At 44.4% G+C, this 16,822-nt stretch overlaps 1 protein-coding gene across 8 annotated transcripts in view; it reads right to left on the bottom strand.

The window, feature by feature from the left end:
* The window catches only part of TYMP (thymidine phosphorylase), a 98,828-nt gene that overhangs the window by 68,489 nt on the left and 13,517 nt on the right, over positions 1-16,822 (bottom strand). For all 8 annotated transcript variants that reach the window (XR_011030353.1, XM_068275889.1, XM_068275888.1 and 5 more), the window contains 5 exons: positions 15,192-15,394; positions 13,537-13,635; positions 11,520-11,649; positions 10,065-10,183; positions 4,354-4,516 (listed from right to left, as the gene is read on the bottom strand). Coding sequence is in view for 7 of the 8 variants with exons in the window: in XM_068275889.1 (XP_068131990.1) it covers positions 4,354-4,516; positions 10,065-10,183; positions 11,520-11,649; positions 13,537-13,635; positions 15,192-15,394 (714 nt within the window). In the remaining variant the exon portion in view is untranslated. The remainder of the gene's footprint in view (positions 1-4,353; positions 4,517-10,064; positions 10,184-11,519; positions 11,650-13,536; positions 13,636-15,191; positions 15,395-16,822) is intronic.

The following is a 16,822-nucleotide window of genomic DNA, read 5'->3' as shown; positions in this document are numbered from 1 at the left end:
TAGGAGGCAGTAAAGCCGTCTGGACCCGGGGCTTTGTGGCTCTTAAGGTGCTTAATGACTTCCTCAACTTCATCATAGGAGATGGGGAGGTTAAGAGTGCCCGCTGTTAGAGGCGAAAGACAGGGTATTGGCACATTAGAGAGGAAGGACTGAGAATCTTGGGCCGGTGAAGGGGGGGGTTGGGAGTATAATGAGGTGTAATATTGGAGGAAACGGTCATGGATATCGTCTGGGTTGCAAGTTTCTCTGCCATTTGTGAGCCTAATCTTCCTGACGGTGTTTAGTTGTTGTTTCTCTCTAAGTTTGGCAGCTAACCATCGGTCTGGTTTGTTAAGTAGTTTGTGACAGCGGGATTGAGTCCACCTATGAGCCTTTTCAGCCTGGTGAGAGAGGAGGAGATCAATTTGTATTTTAATGTCGCTAATTAATTTGTGGAGGTATAAGGAGGGATAGGTTTGATGTTCGGCTACGAGTTTGTTTAGTTTATGTTGCAAATTGCATAAAGATTCAGAGTGCTCCCTCTTGATACGTGAGGCCAGTCTTATAATTTGACCTCTGATATAGGCCTTGTGGGATAGCCATAAGGAGGATTTGGCTATACCCGGAGTATTGTTAATTTCAAAGAACTCAGTGAGGTGTTGGGATAGATCAGAAACAACCGAGGGGTTAGTTAAAAGGGATTCATTTAGTCGCCAAGAGCGGTTAAGGTTTTTCGGGGACTGCGAGTTAAAGGTAGCTAGGACCATGTCGTGGTCTGACCAAGAGCACGGCACGTGGCGAGCATAGATTAAATTGAGTATATTACTAGTATTAGTGAATAGAAGGTCAATGCGAGAGTGTGAGTGATGTTGGGGGGAGTAATAAGTGTAACCCCTTGTTTGCCCATGGAACTCCCTCCACACGTCAACCAGAGAGAGGGATTGTAGCATCTTATGGAGGGTTTTTAGTTTCGTTTGAGAGAGCCTACAATCTTGTGAAGTAGAGGAGTCAAGGCTGGGGGCGAGAACAGCGTTAAAGTCTCCACACCAATATATGTGGTCGTAGGTTAAGGTCGTGAGGTAATTTGCACAAGCCATAAAAGTTGTTAAGGGGTCTCTCGGGTGGGAGTATGAGGAGACTAGGCATACTCGTCGTGTATATAGGGTTCCTAGTATAATAAGGAAGCGGCCCAGCTTGTCAGGAATAGCCTGTTCCACCTCCATGGGAAACGAGTTATGAAGGAGTAAGGCAACACCGAGGGTTTTCCCGGAGGGGGAAGAGGCTAGGTAGATTCGCTTGTATTGTGCATGGATAAATTTGGGGAAAGAGGCTTGAGTGAAGTGGGTCTCTTGCAAAGCGATAACATCAGGCTTATGGGACAGATAGTTTTGCATGGCTTTCCTTCTTTTGGGGGGGGAGTTAAAACCCCGGACATTGTGGGAGATGATTCTACACATGGGGAATGATTAAGTGTTGCGTATTAATGAACCATACAATCATAAAAAGTCTAGCTTCAAATATTAAGTAATCATAAAGGCCCAGGGAGAGGGTAGGTAATGGAATATAGGGAGGTACCGTAATCAAGGTTAAGTTATAACATAGTACAAACAAACATAAAAAAAAAACAAAAACATAGAGGAAAATGTTCCTCTCCAGGCGATTCACAGATGAAGGGGACCATATTAACGGGACCCTCATGCGTGAATCTGTTCAGGGGGTCAACATAGCAGTCTCCGGGATACCTGAAAAGTAAAGGATTAGTTATAAGCTTCATAAGCCTCATTTAGTGCAAAGGGAGGCCAATTTAAAACGGCATAACAAGCAATATCTGCATATAGGCATACTCTAAAGAGGAGTAACACGTAAGCAGTCCGGTATTAAAGAGTGAGATCTTAGCTGACAAGGCAGACAGTACGGCCAGATCGAACAACAGGAGTGATGCGGGCCAAAAAGGCAATATACTTGAAGAAGAGTAACCTCGCGGCCTGGTCATCCAGGGCAGTCCTTGTAATAAGCAGCGGAGGTATAAGAAGAGGACTGAAGGACATGACCAGGGGGGGGACTCCGTGCTGTGCACAGGCATACACTCCTAGAGGTCAATAACAAAATTTCCAACATGGAAGATAATAAACCTAACATATGTAAAAGTTAAAACATTTGGCCGTCTGTACGATACCCATAACCTTCATTCAGATTGTCTGGGAAGAATGTGCTGGCGAAGGAGGAGAAGAGGGATTCTCAGAAGTTTGGCGTTGTCTGCGGTAAGTAACTTCAGTCCAGACTCTGGCCGGTCTTGGGGAGCTTTGAGGAGGCAACGCCGCAGTATGAGGAGGCAGTTGTAGGCCTGACTGCTCCAGGGCCAAACGTGCTTCTGCAAAAGTCTTGCAAACGAAGTTCCTGTAGTTATATTGGAAGCACAAAGAGAAAGGGAAGCCCCATTTGTATTTGACAGAAGCTGCCATCAAGGCTTGGGTTGCCGGTCGCATATCTCTTCTTCTTGCCAGTGTGAGGGGGGAGAGATCGGCATATAGATGTACTGAATTAGGGAGGCCTGGGAGTACATTCAGGGGCCTAGCGGCGAGTAGAATGGCATCTCGCATCTCCTCATGTTGCATTTTTAAGATGATGTCCCGGGGGAGATCGGTGTTGCGGGGGCGTTGTAGTGCCCGGTGGATACGCACGATTCTAAGTTCTTGCGGGTCAAGCTGCGGGAGAAGAGCAGCGAAAAGGTTGAGGGCGGTCTCCTTTAGGTTGGTGATAGCCTCCGGGACCCCCCGTATGCGGATATTCGCCCTTCGTGACCTGTTCTCGAGATCTTCGAGTTTTAGTTCCATAGACTGGATCTTTTCGTCTTGGTCATCTATCTGTAGTTTGTCAGCCGCAACCGCATCGACTAGTGAGTCGGCCTGCTTTTCAAGGGTAGCTACGCGTTCACCCACCTCTTTGATCTGGTTGGAGAGATCCGTCACAGCAGCCGCCAGTTCTCGTTTAAAGAGCCTGCTGATGTCCCTGTAGAGCTGTTGGGATTGCTGGCTCGTGAGGGGGACCTCTGCCGCGGATTGCGGTGATTCAGGTATGGAGGTAGGCGAGCCGGGCTCCGGGGAAGGAGGCGCAGTAGAGGCAGCGGTGGCCATCTTGGACCTCGTGGCAGCAGGCCCGAAATGGTCCGTGAGCGTGTGTTGTTTGTTTCGCTTCTTGGGGGCCTCTGGACGGGACAAAGAGTTCTTCTTGGCCCTCCTGGACATCTCCTAGGGTAAGGCAGATGGAATGGTGCCGTCTTTGGTAGATGTGAGGCTATTATGTGATAATCTCAGGATTCCGGAGACGGAGCTCAGCCACCTAGCGTCTGCTCATGGCGGCTCCGCGCATGCGCCTCAAGTTTACCATTTCTAGTCTACCCTAGGTCCACTATCATCTGACACCTCATTCACATATTTTGATAATTTTTGCAAAGTCTCACCCCTAGAGGGTGGTATTATCTCATATCTATATGCTCAACAGGCTGCTCGGGCTCAAGCTGCCATGGACACTGTTCTGGAGAAATGGGAGGCCGACCTCAACTTTCACCTTACACCCAAAAGGTGGGGGCATTGTTTTGAAACCCTGATGAAGGGAAGCCTCTATTACTCTATTTTAGAGACCAACGTCAAACTTCTCCATAGAGCCTACCTAACTCCGGAGCGGGTCTCTGGCATCTTCCCCCAAGCTTCCCCCTTGTGCTATAGAGGCTGTGGCTCCAAGGGAACTCTAGTTCACATGTGGTGGACCTGCCCCCTGGTTACCAGATTCTGGTCGCGGGTTGCTGGACTGATAGCGACTGTTCTTCAGATACCATTCTCTCCTACCCCATCCGTCTTTTTGATGGGAGACAAACCTAATAACATAAAACACCCAGCCCATAGGCTAATCCAACACATCCTAAATTCCGCAAAGTCATACCTAGCCTCACGCTGGAAGGATCCTCACTTATCTCTAGATCATGTGATCGACAAAGTTCATAGAATTATGATTTTGGAGAGAATGATAGCTATTTCGGATGACCGGATGCTGCAGTTTAGCAACACGTGGTCACCCTGGGTTGACTATGCTGATAACAATGGTCTTCGTTATGCCACTTTCTCTTCCTAAATTTCTGGCATTAAACGTGTCATGTATAGTAAAGATTCTGTATCATTTTTGCAACATTTCTAGCCTATTTTCCTGTTGCTTTGGTACCCTGTTTACCCAATTTTGCTGTTATTGTTATTGTCTGTTCACGATTTCCTGCTATTATCTTTGCCCCCTGCGTGGGGAATCCAGATATACTCTTGCCTGATTCTTCTGCCAACATTCAATAAAAATTTTCGAAACTAAATACTAGGACTGTGTCCTGACCTGTGCGTGTGACAAGTTCTCTTAGATCTTGTGGTCCTTTTCCTTCCAGACATCTCAGTGCTTCAATAACTTCTAAGTTGTTCCCAACACAGTGTCCAATGGGATTGTCCATATTAGTTATTAAAGCGCTTGTAGGGATTCCAAGAGCTGCTCCAACATTTACCTGTTAAGAAACATAAGGGTTGATTCATTAAGCTGCGCTGCTGAAGCAGTGCATCTTAAATTGAGCAGCGAGAGTTAAAAATCCACAGTGCACGCTATGCGTGGCAGTGATGTGTAGAGTGCGCTCCTAAAGTTACACGTGCTCCCTTTAAAGTATGGCTGCTCCTAGCGTGAGATGTGAACTAGCTTAAATACATTTTTATTGGCCCAAAATGCTGCGTTTCAAGCTGCACATACTACATAGGGGCTTTTGGTAAGCCTATATTCTGTATAGAGGGAATCAAAAGGAACAATATCCTCTGAGGTGTGCCACAACACCCATATACACTTTATTCCAATACAAGGATATGTATATCAAGAACATTGAAGAAACTTGACAAATATATATATAAAAATACAATAAATCTTTATTGAAGACAACACTTGTGCAAAAATATTCATAAAAAGTATCCTTCAAGGAACATTTTCCATAGGAAAGAATGGCAAACATACAGCAGTGATTAACATCAAGATTAGTGCAAATGTAAATATTGAGGCGACAACGTCGACTTGTTTCGGGATAGACCCTTCATCAGGCCTCCACATGTAAAGATAAATCTAAAACTAAAAATATAAAGCCATTAGGACCATGTGGTGATAAGATGCAACCAAAGAGTGAAGCATAATATGAGCTGGTGCAAAGAAAATAAAAAAGTGCAAAAATAGAGAGTAATAATATACAGTACAACTGTTGTGACAAGGTTGTTAAAGTAAAGAAAGAAACAAGGAAAGAAAAAAGGATACCAGGAACCCTTAAGAAAGTAATAAGCAACAGATGCCACCAACAAAAATGGCAAACTCAAGACTGAAAAAGGGGTACCTGTATAGTTAACACTTGTTCTTAAAAAAACATCTGGACAATATGAAGCCAGGTATGACCACCTATAAAATGATAAGTATATATACACTCTATCACTAAGCTAATTAAAAAACCAGCAAGTAAAACACTTAAAGTGACCAATCAGTAACTATGGAAAATAGCAGGCGTTAATTAAATGCTCTGCAAAAAATGGATAGAGCAGGCATCAAAAATAAAATAGATAAGATGAAATATAACGGCCACAGCGAATAAACTACTCTATAAAAATCACGGGCTCAATACAGTCTCATAGATATATCATAATACAATCACTATCTAAGCAATTGATAAATTAAAGACCACAAACTACTTACTCATCCAATATTCAAATACAGGAACCGCACATGGCAGGAGCTGGAGGAGAATGGCAACTAAGGTGGACAACACAGGGGTTTAAATATCCCTAACTCCACCCATAGGGGCTTGACTAAAGAACTCAAGAGCTAATCAATGTAAAATATGACCAAATAAGGGAAAAACGGATCAGGGAGGGTCAGACCACCAGAAATCCAGCCACAAAGCATGCTGGGCGGAAGTTATATCATGTGCAGTGATGCATACAAAAGTACTTTTGGTAAGCCTGCCTGAACCACCTTTGGTGCCAATAGCAGCGCCATACTAGCATACTGGCAGTTCTGGAATGGGCAATGGATCTGTGTGCATATAAGTGACAGGACCATTGCCCACTCTAGAACAGCCAGTATGCCAGCATGGCGCTGCTATTGGCATCAGAGGTGGTTCAGGCTGGCTTAACAAAAGTCCCTACGTTGTATGCGCAGCTTGACAGGCAGCATTGCACCAATAAAAATGTATTAAAGCTAGTTTACATCAGGCGCTAGAAGGCACGGCTGCACTTGAAAGGGAGCGTGCATAAGTTTAGGGGCGCATGCTACGCAGCACTACCGCGCACCTTCACTATCTCCCCACCAACAACTTCTCTCCCCACCCCTCAGCCTGGTCGATGGCACAGAGACCTACGTAATCTCAGCCCAAATGTCCTAGCAAGTCCCCTTCTCTCCCTCTCCTCCCACCTACCCACCCTAACATGCCCCAATGAAGCGGCTGAACAATATAACCTTGCCCTCTCATCTGCTTTAGATCAAGCTGCCCCCTCAATCTTCCGCCCTATCAAGCCCCCCAACCCCCAACCCTGGCACAACACCCACACACGTAACCTCAGGAAAGAAACTCGAGCAGCCGAACGGAAATGGAGGAAATCACATCTCAATGCTGACTTCCTAGATTACAAGGCCAAACTGTTACTCTTCCACACTGCCCTCTCCGAGGCTAAACAAAGGTACTTTGCAGCACTGATTGTAACCCAAGCTTCCAACCCTCGACAGCTTTTTGCTACCTTCAATTCCCTCCTCAACCCCACTCCTCCCCCTCCCAGCTCCTCCCTCTCAGCCAATGACCTTGCCAACCACTTCACCACTAAAATTGCAACAATACGCAATGAAATTTCCCTCCTCCATCCCTCCCTTACCAATGCGTCTCAGGTTGTCCCCTTGCCTTCCCTCCCAGCGGCTCCCTTGTCTCATCCACCCCTCGCCTCTTTTGCTCCTGCCACCATTGATGAAGTCAGCCTGCTGCTAGTGGCTTCCCCCCCCACATCCTCTCCCTGTGATCTGGTACCCGCGAATACTCTTCGTCCCCACTTCTCTGACCTGGCCCCAGTCCTCAACTCCTTGTTCAATCTCTCCCTTTCCACAGGCATCTTCCCCAAAGCATTCAAACAGGCCACTGTGCTTCCCCTGCTGAAAAAACCCTCACTCGACCCATCCCTACCCTCAAACTACCGCCCAATCTCCCTCCTTCCCTATGCTTCTAAACTCCTCGAACGCCTAGTCCACCAGCGCATTACCCAATACATCAACACCAATGCCCTACTTGACCCCCTACAGTCTGGATTCCGACCTGCGCACTCAACTGAAACAGCCCTCGCCAAGGTGGTCAACGACCTTACCCTTGCCAAGGCCAAAGGCAGTTATTCCATCCTGCTCCTCCTTGACCTCTCTGCAGCATTTGACACTGTTGACCACTCCCTCCTCCTCCAATCACTACAGTCCATGGGCATCCATGGGCTTGCCTTGGCCTGGATCTCCTCCTACCTATCCAATCGCTCCTTCACCACTTCCTTCAATGGCTCCTCCTCAACTCCTGCCCCCCTTTCAGTTGGGGTCCCCCAGGGCTCTGTTCTAGGCCCCCTTCTTTTCTCCATATACACTTCCTCAATTGGCAAGCTTATCTCCTCCCTGGGCTTCAATTACCACCTTTATGCAGATGACACTCAGATTTACCTCCATACCCCCGATCTCTCAGCCACCACCATAAACAAGGTCTCCTCGTGTCTCTCAGCAATTTCCTCCTGGATGTCAGCTAGGTTCCTAAAGCTTAACCTAGACAAAACTGAGCTCCTGATCCTTCCACCCCATGCTGCTGCACCCATCCCAGGTTTCCACCTCACAATCGACAACACAACCATTCTCCCTACCTCCCAGGCCCGCTGCCTGGGTGTCACCTTGGACTCTGACCTCTCCTTCATCCCACACATCCAAAACATCACAAGAGCCTGCAATTTCCACCTCCGTAATATCTCCAAGATCCGCCCATTCTTAACCCCGGACACGACCAAACTGCTCATCCATGCCCTCATCATCTCCCGCCTTGATTACTGTAACTCACTCCTTTCTGGCCTCCCCCTGAAACGCACTGCCCCCCTTCAATCAGTGATGAACGCGGCTGCAAGACTCATCCATTCTTCGCACTGCTCTGCATCCACATCTCCCCTTTGTGAATCCCTGCACTGGCTCCCTATCCGTCTCAGGATAAGTTTCAAGATTCTATGCCTGGCGTATAAATCTGTGCACAAAACATGCCCTACCTACATCTCGCATCTTGTTCACAAGTATACAGCAGGTCGCCCCCTCCGTTCCTCCAACGACCTTCGCCTCACCACCCCGCGCATTTCACACTCCCATGCCCGCCTGCAGGATTTCTCAAGAGCTGCCCCCACCCTCTGGAATGCCCTTCCACCACCCATCAGACTTGCTCCCTCTTTCAACACATTCAAGCAAGCCCTCAAAACCCACCTCTTTATGATGGCCTACCCACCTCCTACCACACAGTAACTCTCTAAGGAATATTTAACATCCCCCCCCCTAGTGTTTCCACCCCTCCCTTTAGATTGTAAGCCTCTGGCAGGGTCCTCCACTCCCTGGTGTAATCTACAGGATCATGTGCTCCTGTCCTATGACAGCCTGTACTTGTATTACTGGGCCTACCTAACCAGCCCATATTGCATGATCATGTATTTTGTACAATTTGTATGTATAACTTTGTTCTATGTGTATAACCCTATGTATGTCATCCTTGTATCATTGTATATATTTATTGTCCAGCGCTGCGTAATATGTTGGCGCTTTATAAATACAATAAATAATAATAATAATAATATTGTGCACTGAGGATTTTTAACTCGCGCTGCTCAAATTAAGTTGCGCTGCTTTAGCAGCGGAGCTTTAATGAATCAACCCCATAGTCAGAATAACATATATAATTAGAATCCACTAAAGGACATTTATACTGTAATACTCAAAATGCGCTGATTATGTTAATAAGCCATTAGAAACAAAGGAAACATGGTAACAAGTTTTGATGCAAATAAAGTATGCAGAGGATGGCCTATGGCTATTTCATGGTACATCCAACACTGCATCCAAACTGTTTTTTATATTTTGCATACTCATCATATTCACATTAATTATTGCACTTTATTAGTGCCTCCCATTTATGCTGTTATAGAGTATGAATCTATACCATGTATTTTACGTTCCACTATTGACTTTTATTGACAGTCAGAGATTTTATTAACCACCTACCCCCACTGTGCTGCAGCTATTTAAGAATTTATATAGTGTATTGATTATGAAATATCAATATTAGTAGTGATGGTGCTACACTGGGGCATGCTGGGGCATGCTGGGTCACTGCCGCCCCCCCCCCCCCCCCGGGAATAATTGTGTCCCTCTGAACTGAAGTGAAAGGGATATGGATGCTGCCATATTTATTTCCTTTTAAGCAATACCAGTTACCTGGCTGTGCTGCTGATTTTCTGATTCTAATACGTTTAGCCATAGACCATGAGCAAGCATATGCAGAGCAGGTGTTTCTGACCTCATTGTCAGATCTGACTAGATTACCCACATGCTTGTTTCTGGTGTTGTTCAGACACTACTTCAGCCAAATAGACCAGCAGGGCTGTCAGGTAACTGGTATTGTTTAAAAGGAAATACATATGTCAGCCTCCATATTCTTCTCATTTCAGTTGTTCTTTAAATATTTGTAACATTAAAGACACTTCCTAAATAAATATTTTGCTTAAACTATTTTGCTTGGTGGTGAGTTGTTCTCTACAGGTAGCTTTTTTTGGTGGTTGTCTGGTCCTTTCTGATCTTCCCCATTACCACTAAATTACTATTAACATTTGCGTGATTACAGTTCGTATTGTGTTGTTTTTGTGTGTTTTGTTACCTTGATCTAGTCAGGGACATAATTTGTGAGGTTAAACTTAATGGGAAATGTCTTTTTGCAAACTAGGTACCTATGTAACTATGTTCCAGTGTTATCAGATTTGTAAAGCAACACTCACTAGGCTTTGTGCAAGGGTCCTTGCTTCTTCAATGGTTGGACTTTGAGCTGCTTCACCAAACTTCACATCAAGTATTAGTGCAGAAAGACTTTCAGCCACCTTTTTGCTCATCACTGAAGCTATGGAAATATCAGCAACATGGTCAGTCACATGGTCAGAAAATGTTATAATATTAAATTCACATTCAATGATCTCCAATATCTCCATTTTTGTGAATTGACTTAGATTGCACATCTTGGGATTAGTCTGTAACTTCTAGCAACATTATAAGATGTACAACATGTGAGTTCCAGGGTTATGTACAGCAATTTATGGAATACAGAATCAAAGCTTTCAGTATTCTCCTCTGAGTATAGTCTCATATCTGGCGTGTATGGATTTCAGTTAAAACCCTAATTCGCCCTCTCAGATTTTTAATTGTCAGTAAGAATGAATGTAAGAGAGGTCAGGTGGCCTCTCCTCACAGTGAGACACTGGCTGCTGCTGCCCTGTCTCGGTTCCTTTGTGACTACTTCCTGTGTGTTTGATTATGAGGTAGGCTGCCCCCAGTATAGGTAGCCAGGAAAAGGTGCTCAGTATAGGTAGCCAGGAATAGGTGCCCACAGTATAGGTAGCCAGTAATAGGTGCTCAGTATAGGTAGCAAGGAATAGGTGCTCAGTATAGGTAGCCAGGAATAGGTGCCAGGGATAGTTGCTCAGTATAGGTAGACAGAAAAAGGACGTTCAGTATAGGTATCCAGGAATAGGTGTTTCAGTATAGGTATCCAGGAATAGGTGCTCAGTATAGGTAGCCAGGAATAGGTGCTTAGTATAGGTAGCCAAGAATAGGTGCTCAGTATAGGTAGCCAGGAATAGGTGCTAAGCATAGGTAGCCAGGAATAGGTGTTCAGTATAGGTAGCCAGGAATAGGAGCTCAGTATAAGTAGCCAGGAATAGGTGCTCAGTATAGGTAACCAGGAATAGGCGCTCAGTATAGGTAAACAAGAATAGGTGTTCCAGCATAGGTAGCCAGGAAGAGCATGCAGCGGTGGGCGAACAAAGAGCGGTTGAGGAGGAAGGTCATCAAATACTCACTTTGCTGCGATCCACATGCTGCAAGTACTTACTTTTTCCTGTCCTGCGTTCCAGTTCATGGTAACATCACCCCCTAGGGGGCACTATTACTGTGAGATGGAACACAAGAACAGGCAGAAGTAAGTGCATGAAGTGTGTGGATCGCGGCGAAGTGAGTATTTGATGAACCTCAACTGCTGCTCATTTGCCCGCCGCTGCGCTCTCTCATGCAGAACATGTGGGGGATAAGTGGGGCCCTTAGGGTCCACCCAGGCCAGGTTGCACATGCAACTGCTGTGACCATGGCCCCTATGCCCATATTTTGATGGATATGTCTTAATGTTCTTTTTAACTGAAGTCTTTTGTAGTAAAATTATACTGACCACTAGAAGCTGCTGATACCTGTGATCAGAGGCAGACTGTCCACTGTTCCTGTCACATCCCTCATCTCATAGAATATCTTATCAGCTGGAACAAGGTTATCAGATTGCCCAACAATACAGCAGCCAACAGAACGAAGGATTTCTAACATCTGCAAACATATAAATAGTTCAACAGAAAATGGAAGAGAAAGTAACATATTCACACACTCGGGCTACCTCTGAATTCAACTAACAGTCAAAATAAATTCCCTTTACATTTTATGTCATCAGGTGATATTTCTATGGTTATTAGTTAATTCGGTACTTATGTATTATCCCGTCTGGAAAGTTTGGCAGCTTTTTGTTAAAGTTCTGTTTGATCCCCTAGCCAGATCTAACCATTTTTGGAAAGCTGAAAGTCCCGGCTTTCCTTTGCACTGGGTCCCGAGTCAATGTGATGCCCCATTCCCAAGTTAGGGCAGATTTGGGGGACGGGTGTCCTGCACTTTGCTGCTGAGAGCACAGTGGAATTGAGTCTCCTGCCCATGCCAGTAATGCTGGGTACACACGTTGCGATTTCCCGCTCGGTTTGCGGGATCGATGGGATCGATTCGATTATTTCCAACATGTTCGATCGTGTTTCGATGGATACAGCCGTCGATTTTGCATACTTAATATGCATAGTTGCGCTGCACCTTCATCTGTAATGAGAGACCCAGGGCACTTGACATAAGTTTTGAAAACACAGATTTATGCTGCGAAGGAAGAAGAGGACCTACTGGGTTTGCTGCTTATCATTATGTCAGGTTCATTCTGTACTTCTGTAATTGCACTTTCTGCAGCTAAGTTCAGAGGACACCCATCCTTCAAAACCCCATAACTTGGGAATTGAGCATCATACCAAGTTGGGAACCGAAGCCGGGACTTTCAGCTTTCCAAAAATGGCCAGATCTTCTTGGGGGAGCAAACAGAACTTTAACAAAAAGCTGCCAAACTTTCCAGATGGGATAATACGTAAGTATCGTTAATTCTTATCTCAGAAACCAATCTAGCAGGCAACTATGGTTTCCTTGGTTACATTTGATTATAATTTATTAATACCACCAATAAAATATGATATTGTCACATGCCTGTTGAGTGGGGACTTCAGTGATGGTCAGAGTCTGAAGAACCTGGGAATAGGTAACGGGACTGCTGGGGTTGGGTACCGAGTCTGCAGCATTGGAGTAAACACAGTCTAGCCCTGTTTACTGCCATATTTTTTGCATTCCAGCAGTCTCTTACAGCCAGTGACTTGTACTTAAATTAAAGCCCTATTTTCAATCCCTTTTTTTTTTTTAATAATTATTACATATTTCAATGAATTAGCAGCTCAATACTTGCAATAAAAATATGGTACTTAAAATACTTGTCAGACTAAGCCTTTGCTGAATATTGTAGCTCATTGCTGGTAACAGAATGGGAGTTGCTTCTCCAACACAGAGCAGATCACCTGACTACTTCCACCTCTTCCATGTGCTGAGACATTACATCTTTGTGACCAGCACTGCAGCTTCAGTAGTAGCAGCATAGTAGTAGTAGTGCAGCATAGCGAGCACTGGTAACTTACTTGCTCTCCTAACTATCGGCCGCTCCACTGAACGTACCCTGAGCCCCGGTGGGTCCAGTGGCTTTCATGGACGTGATTTCAGCACTTTGATTGGCCCAGTAGGCTGCCTGTCACTTGACTCAAAGCAACTAATCTGTCTGCTGTAACTATTGGTTTGCCCCTTGGTGTGATTCTGAAAGGATTACAGGCTGACAGTCAGTATTACAGCCAGAGACATGATCAGCAGCAATGCATCTGCCATATTTCTCTCATGACAGAATGACTGTGGAATATAGTTTATGCATAAAGTTTGCTTTTTTTTCCTCAAATGATACTAGGAGATAAGAAGATATAAAGTGAAATGTCAGCATAACTGTATATAACTCTTCAGATCCATTGTGCCTTCTCTCTGATGAGTATTGAAAATGGTATATTTCATAAGCCTGTCATCCAGTATGTTTCCTCATACCTGTTCAGGGCTCTGCAGGCAGCTAAAACCCGGAACTGACTCCAGTTTATCCAGTGTTCCCCCAGTATGGCCCAGTCCTCGTCCACTGATCATGGGAACCTTAAAAGAATATTATAACATTAAGTGGATGCGGAATAGGCATGCATATCTAATTGTAAGCAGAACAAATAGATACAATCAGCACAAATGAAAGTCCCATCATGTTTGATCATTGCCACGTTTGTGTCGCAAAAATAAAGATTTGCGCTGCTTTAATTTTTAAGACAGTAGTTATTGTTTGTTTGTCAACTGATTCTGTCACCCAGCTGCCCCATAACATCGAATGGACTTAAAACCAGTGTGGTTGGGTAGTGCTGCGTTTTTGCCCATTTGAGTTACCAAAATCAGTGTTCCATTTCCCCCCCCCCCCCCCCCGTTCCCCTGTTTCCCCCTCCCTCATGAGTTTTAACATCTGGATAGTGTAATGGTTAAGAGCTCTGCCTCTGACACAGGAGACCTGGGTTCAAATCTCGGCTCTGCCTGTTCAGTAAGCCGGTACCTATTTCAGTAAGGAGTTTCTTGGGCAAGTCTCCTTAACACTGCTACTGCCTACTGAGGGCGCTCTAGTGGCTGCCTCGTAAGCGCTTTGAGTCCGACAGGAGAAAGGCGCTATACAAATACTGCAATTATTATTATCTCTCCTACTACCCCCTCTTTGTCCCTTCACATTCTAGACCTTTTTACTTCTACTTATTGTATCTTATAGTTCTAATCTAAAATAGGACTTTCCTGGAATCCCATGTTCATATATTGTATGTAAAGGTAAATAAAAAAAAAGCTCAAAACACTTTTAACGTTTTAAGGGTCTCATGTATAGGAAGGTAGTTTTATAATTTTATTCAGCTCCCACACAAACAAAACTTGAGCTTTGGAACTAATTATCTGTCCCCTGCACTCAGATGTGTTCACTCTGTCACACAGAGATTTACAGCACAGTTTTCAGGGAGGTATTTCTAGCCCCTTATTCTTAGCCCTGGCTTCTTACAGTGATAAGAAAGTAATGTATCCTAGTTGGAAGTGGCAGAAGACTGTGCACACACATTTACATTGTCATCTCACATGTCACTTAACTTGCATACCAGCCCCTTTTGTGTTCTGATGTCCTGAATTCTCCTAATCATCCTATTAACATCACTGCTCATCTCTCTAACCTTTCCTTCACATCACCACAGTGTGCCCATCCAGTCACATATCAGACCTTTCCACACAACACATTGATCTCCCGAACCAACCCTACTATGTGTTCCACCTTGTGGTTCCATCACATTGTACTCATTCCACCCACCTGCTCTTCTTACTTAATAATAATAATCCGAACATTTATATAGCGCTTTTCTCCTGTCGGACTCAAAGCGCTCAAGAGCTGCAGCCACTGTGACACGCTCAGGAGGCCACCCTGCAGTGTTAGGGAGCCTTGCCTTGAACTCCTTACTGAATAGGTACTGACCCTAGCGAGGATTCGAACCCTGGTCTCCCATGTCAAAGGCAGAGCCCTTAACCAGTACTCTATTCAGAGTATACTATTATTTAGCCTACACACTGCCCGAAAGTTTATCAGTTAACCATATTTTCAGCAAATTTCTGCAGGGTGGATAGATTTCTATGAATTGTGATACCTTACATCCACATGCAGCGAGTGCTGGTGCCAGAGGAAGGCTAACTTTATCTCCAACCCCTCCTGTGGAATGTTTGTCCACTACCAGCCCAGTCCATTCCTCTGGCCATGTGAGCACACATCCTGAAGCCACCATTTCTTTTGTTAATGTCATAGTTTCTTCTGGGTCCATCCCGCGGAGCCGTATTGCCATAAGCAGTGCGCCTGGAAGTAAAATATGAATTATGAATGCAGTAAATAATGTCATGGAAAAAATGTACTAGAGTTTTAAAGGGGGCCTGTAATAAAAGAGAATGGAGGTTGCCATTAATATTCTTGAGGTTTTTTTTAGAAATGCTGCTTTACTGGCTGTTGTGCTGGACCTCCTGCATCAAATACTTTCCACGTTAGTGACCAAGATTAAGGCGATAAAGTGAACCAAGCAACATTCTTAGCACCCAGGGCAACTCAATAGCACATTAAATATGCATGCTAATAATGTGGCTCGTTATTAAAAAAAACCTGCAATTTTTTTATGTCTTCTTTTTACAGTTAAAAGTTTAGCAGAGGCTTTTATTACCCTACTTCTGAGGCCTGAACGACCGCAGAAATTTCAGGCAGATAAGGACTGATATAATTAATTTATTGCACACATTAGTAGAGAATAAACAAAAGTTTAATCAGCAAGGGGGAGTGGGGAGATGGGACACTGTGCTTCAAAGAGTTTAAAGAAGTCAACGATGATATCTTCACACCTGTCCATGGACAAATAAGAGCAGCTAGAAGAAAAGGGGGAAACATGGCAGGTCCTACCATATAGCTATTAGAAACCAGAAGAAAGGGCACTTGTTGTTTTTTTGCCAAATTTGTGTGCAGTTTGCCACAATGCAAAAAAAGCATTGGAGGCATCAAAAAAGTGATAAAATATTTAAAACATATAAAACCAGAGGGGCTGATGTATGGCGCATGCCCAGAGATAAATAACTGTATTTTCGATTTGTTCAAAATCAATGAGAGATATGGTAATCCTCTTACTATTACTTTACAATTATTTGTCACCTGCTAGCTGTATTGCTGTTTGTGCGTTTGTTTTTATGAATGTTTCCAGACTGCACCAAACAGACATTCTGCAGACAAACACCAGAAGGACAACCAGACAACTGGCACTTTTTGAAAAGGGCATTAATATGACATCCTCCATATTTGTTTGAGTATTTAATACACATTCCTATAAAATTGGCCGGTCACCTAGCACTCGAGGTATCTACTTTCCTGACTGTAGTGTTGTTATCTTCAGTGTCCACATAAGAAAGAATAAACTTGAGTATCCAGGAAATAATTTCTGTGTCCGTAAAATAACTTATCCAGCTGATAAGATTGTTGTGTAGATGGCAGCGCAGCAGGTCATTTTGGCACACGCTGTGCCTGACCTGGGCGCTGCCATAGACACAATGTTACTATGTTTATGGCCACACAGCAGTGTAATTCGTGCAGCAGCACCTGCACCAAAATAACAGGTGGCAAAAAGTCATGCCTACACATGGCAGCTAACTCTACTTTTTAATACAAAAAAGCCACATTACACAAACATGAAATACACCTTGCCAATGGATATTCAACAAGTAAAGTGTACTAGAATGTAGTTCTGTTAGA

Source organism: Hyperolius riggenbachi, chromosome 3 (assembly GCF_040937935.1).
Source record: "Hyperolius riggenbachi isolate aHypRig1 chromosome 3, aHypRig1.pri, whole genome shotgun sequence".
In the NCBI taxonomy this organism is placed as follows: domain Eukaryota; kingdom Metazoa; phylum Chordata; class Amphibia; order Anura; family Hyperoliidae; genus Hyperolius; species Hyperolius riggenbachi.
The sequence above is the reverse complement of the archived record's forward strand: the minus strand, read 5'-3'. Positions and strand labels throughout refer to the sequence as shown.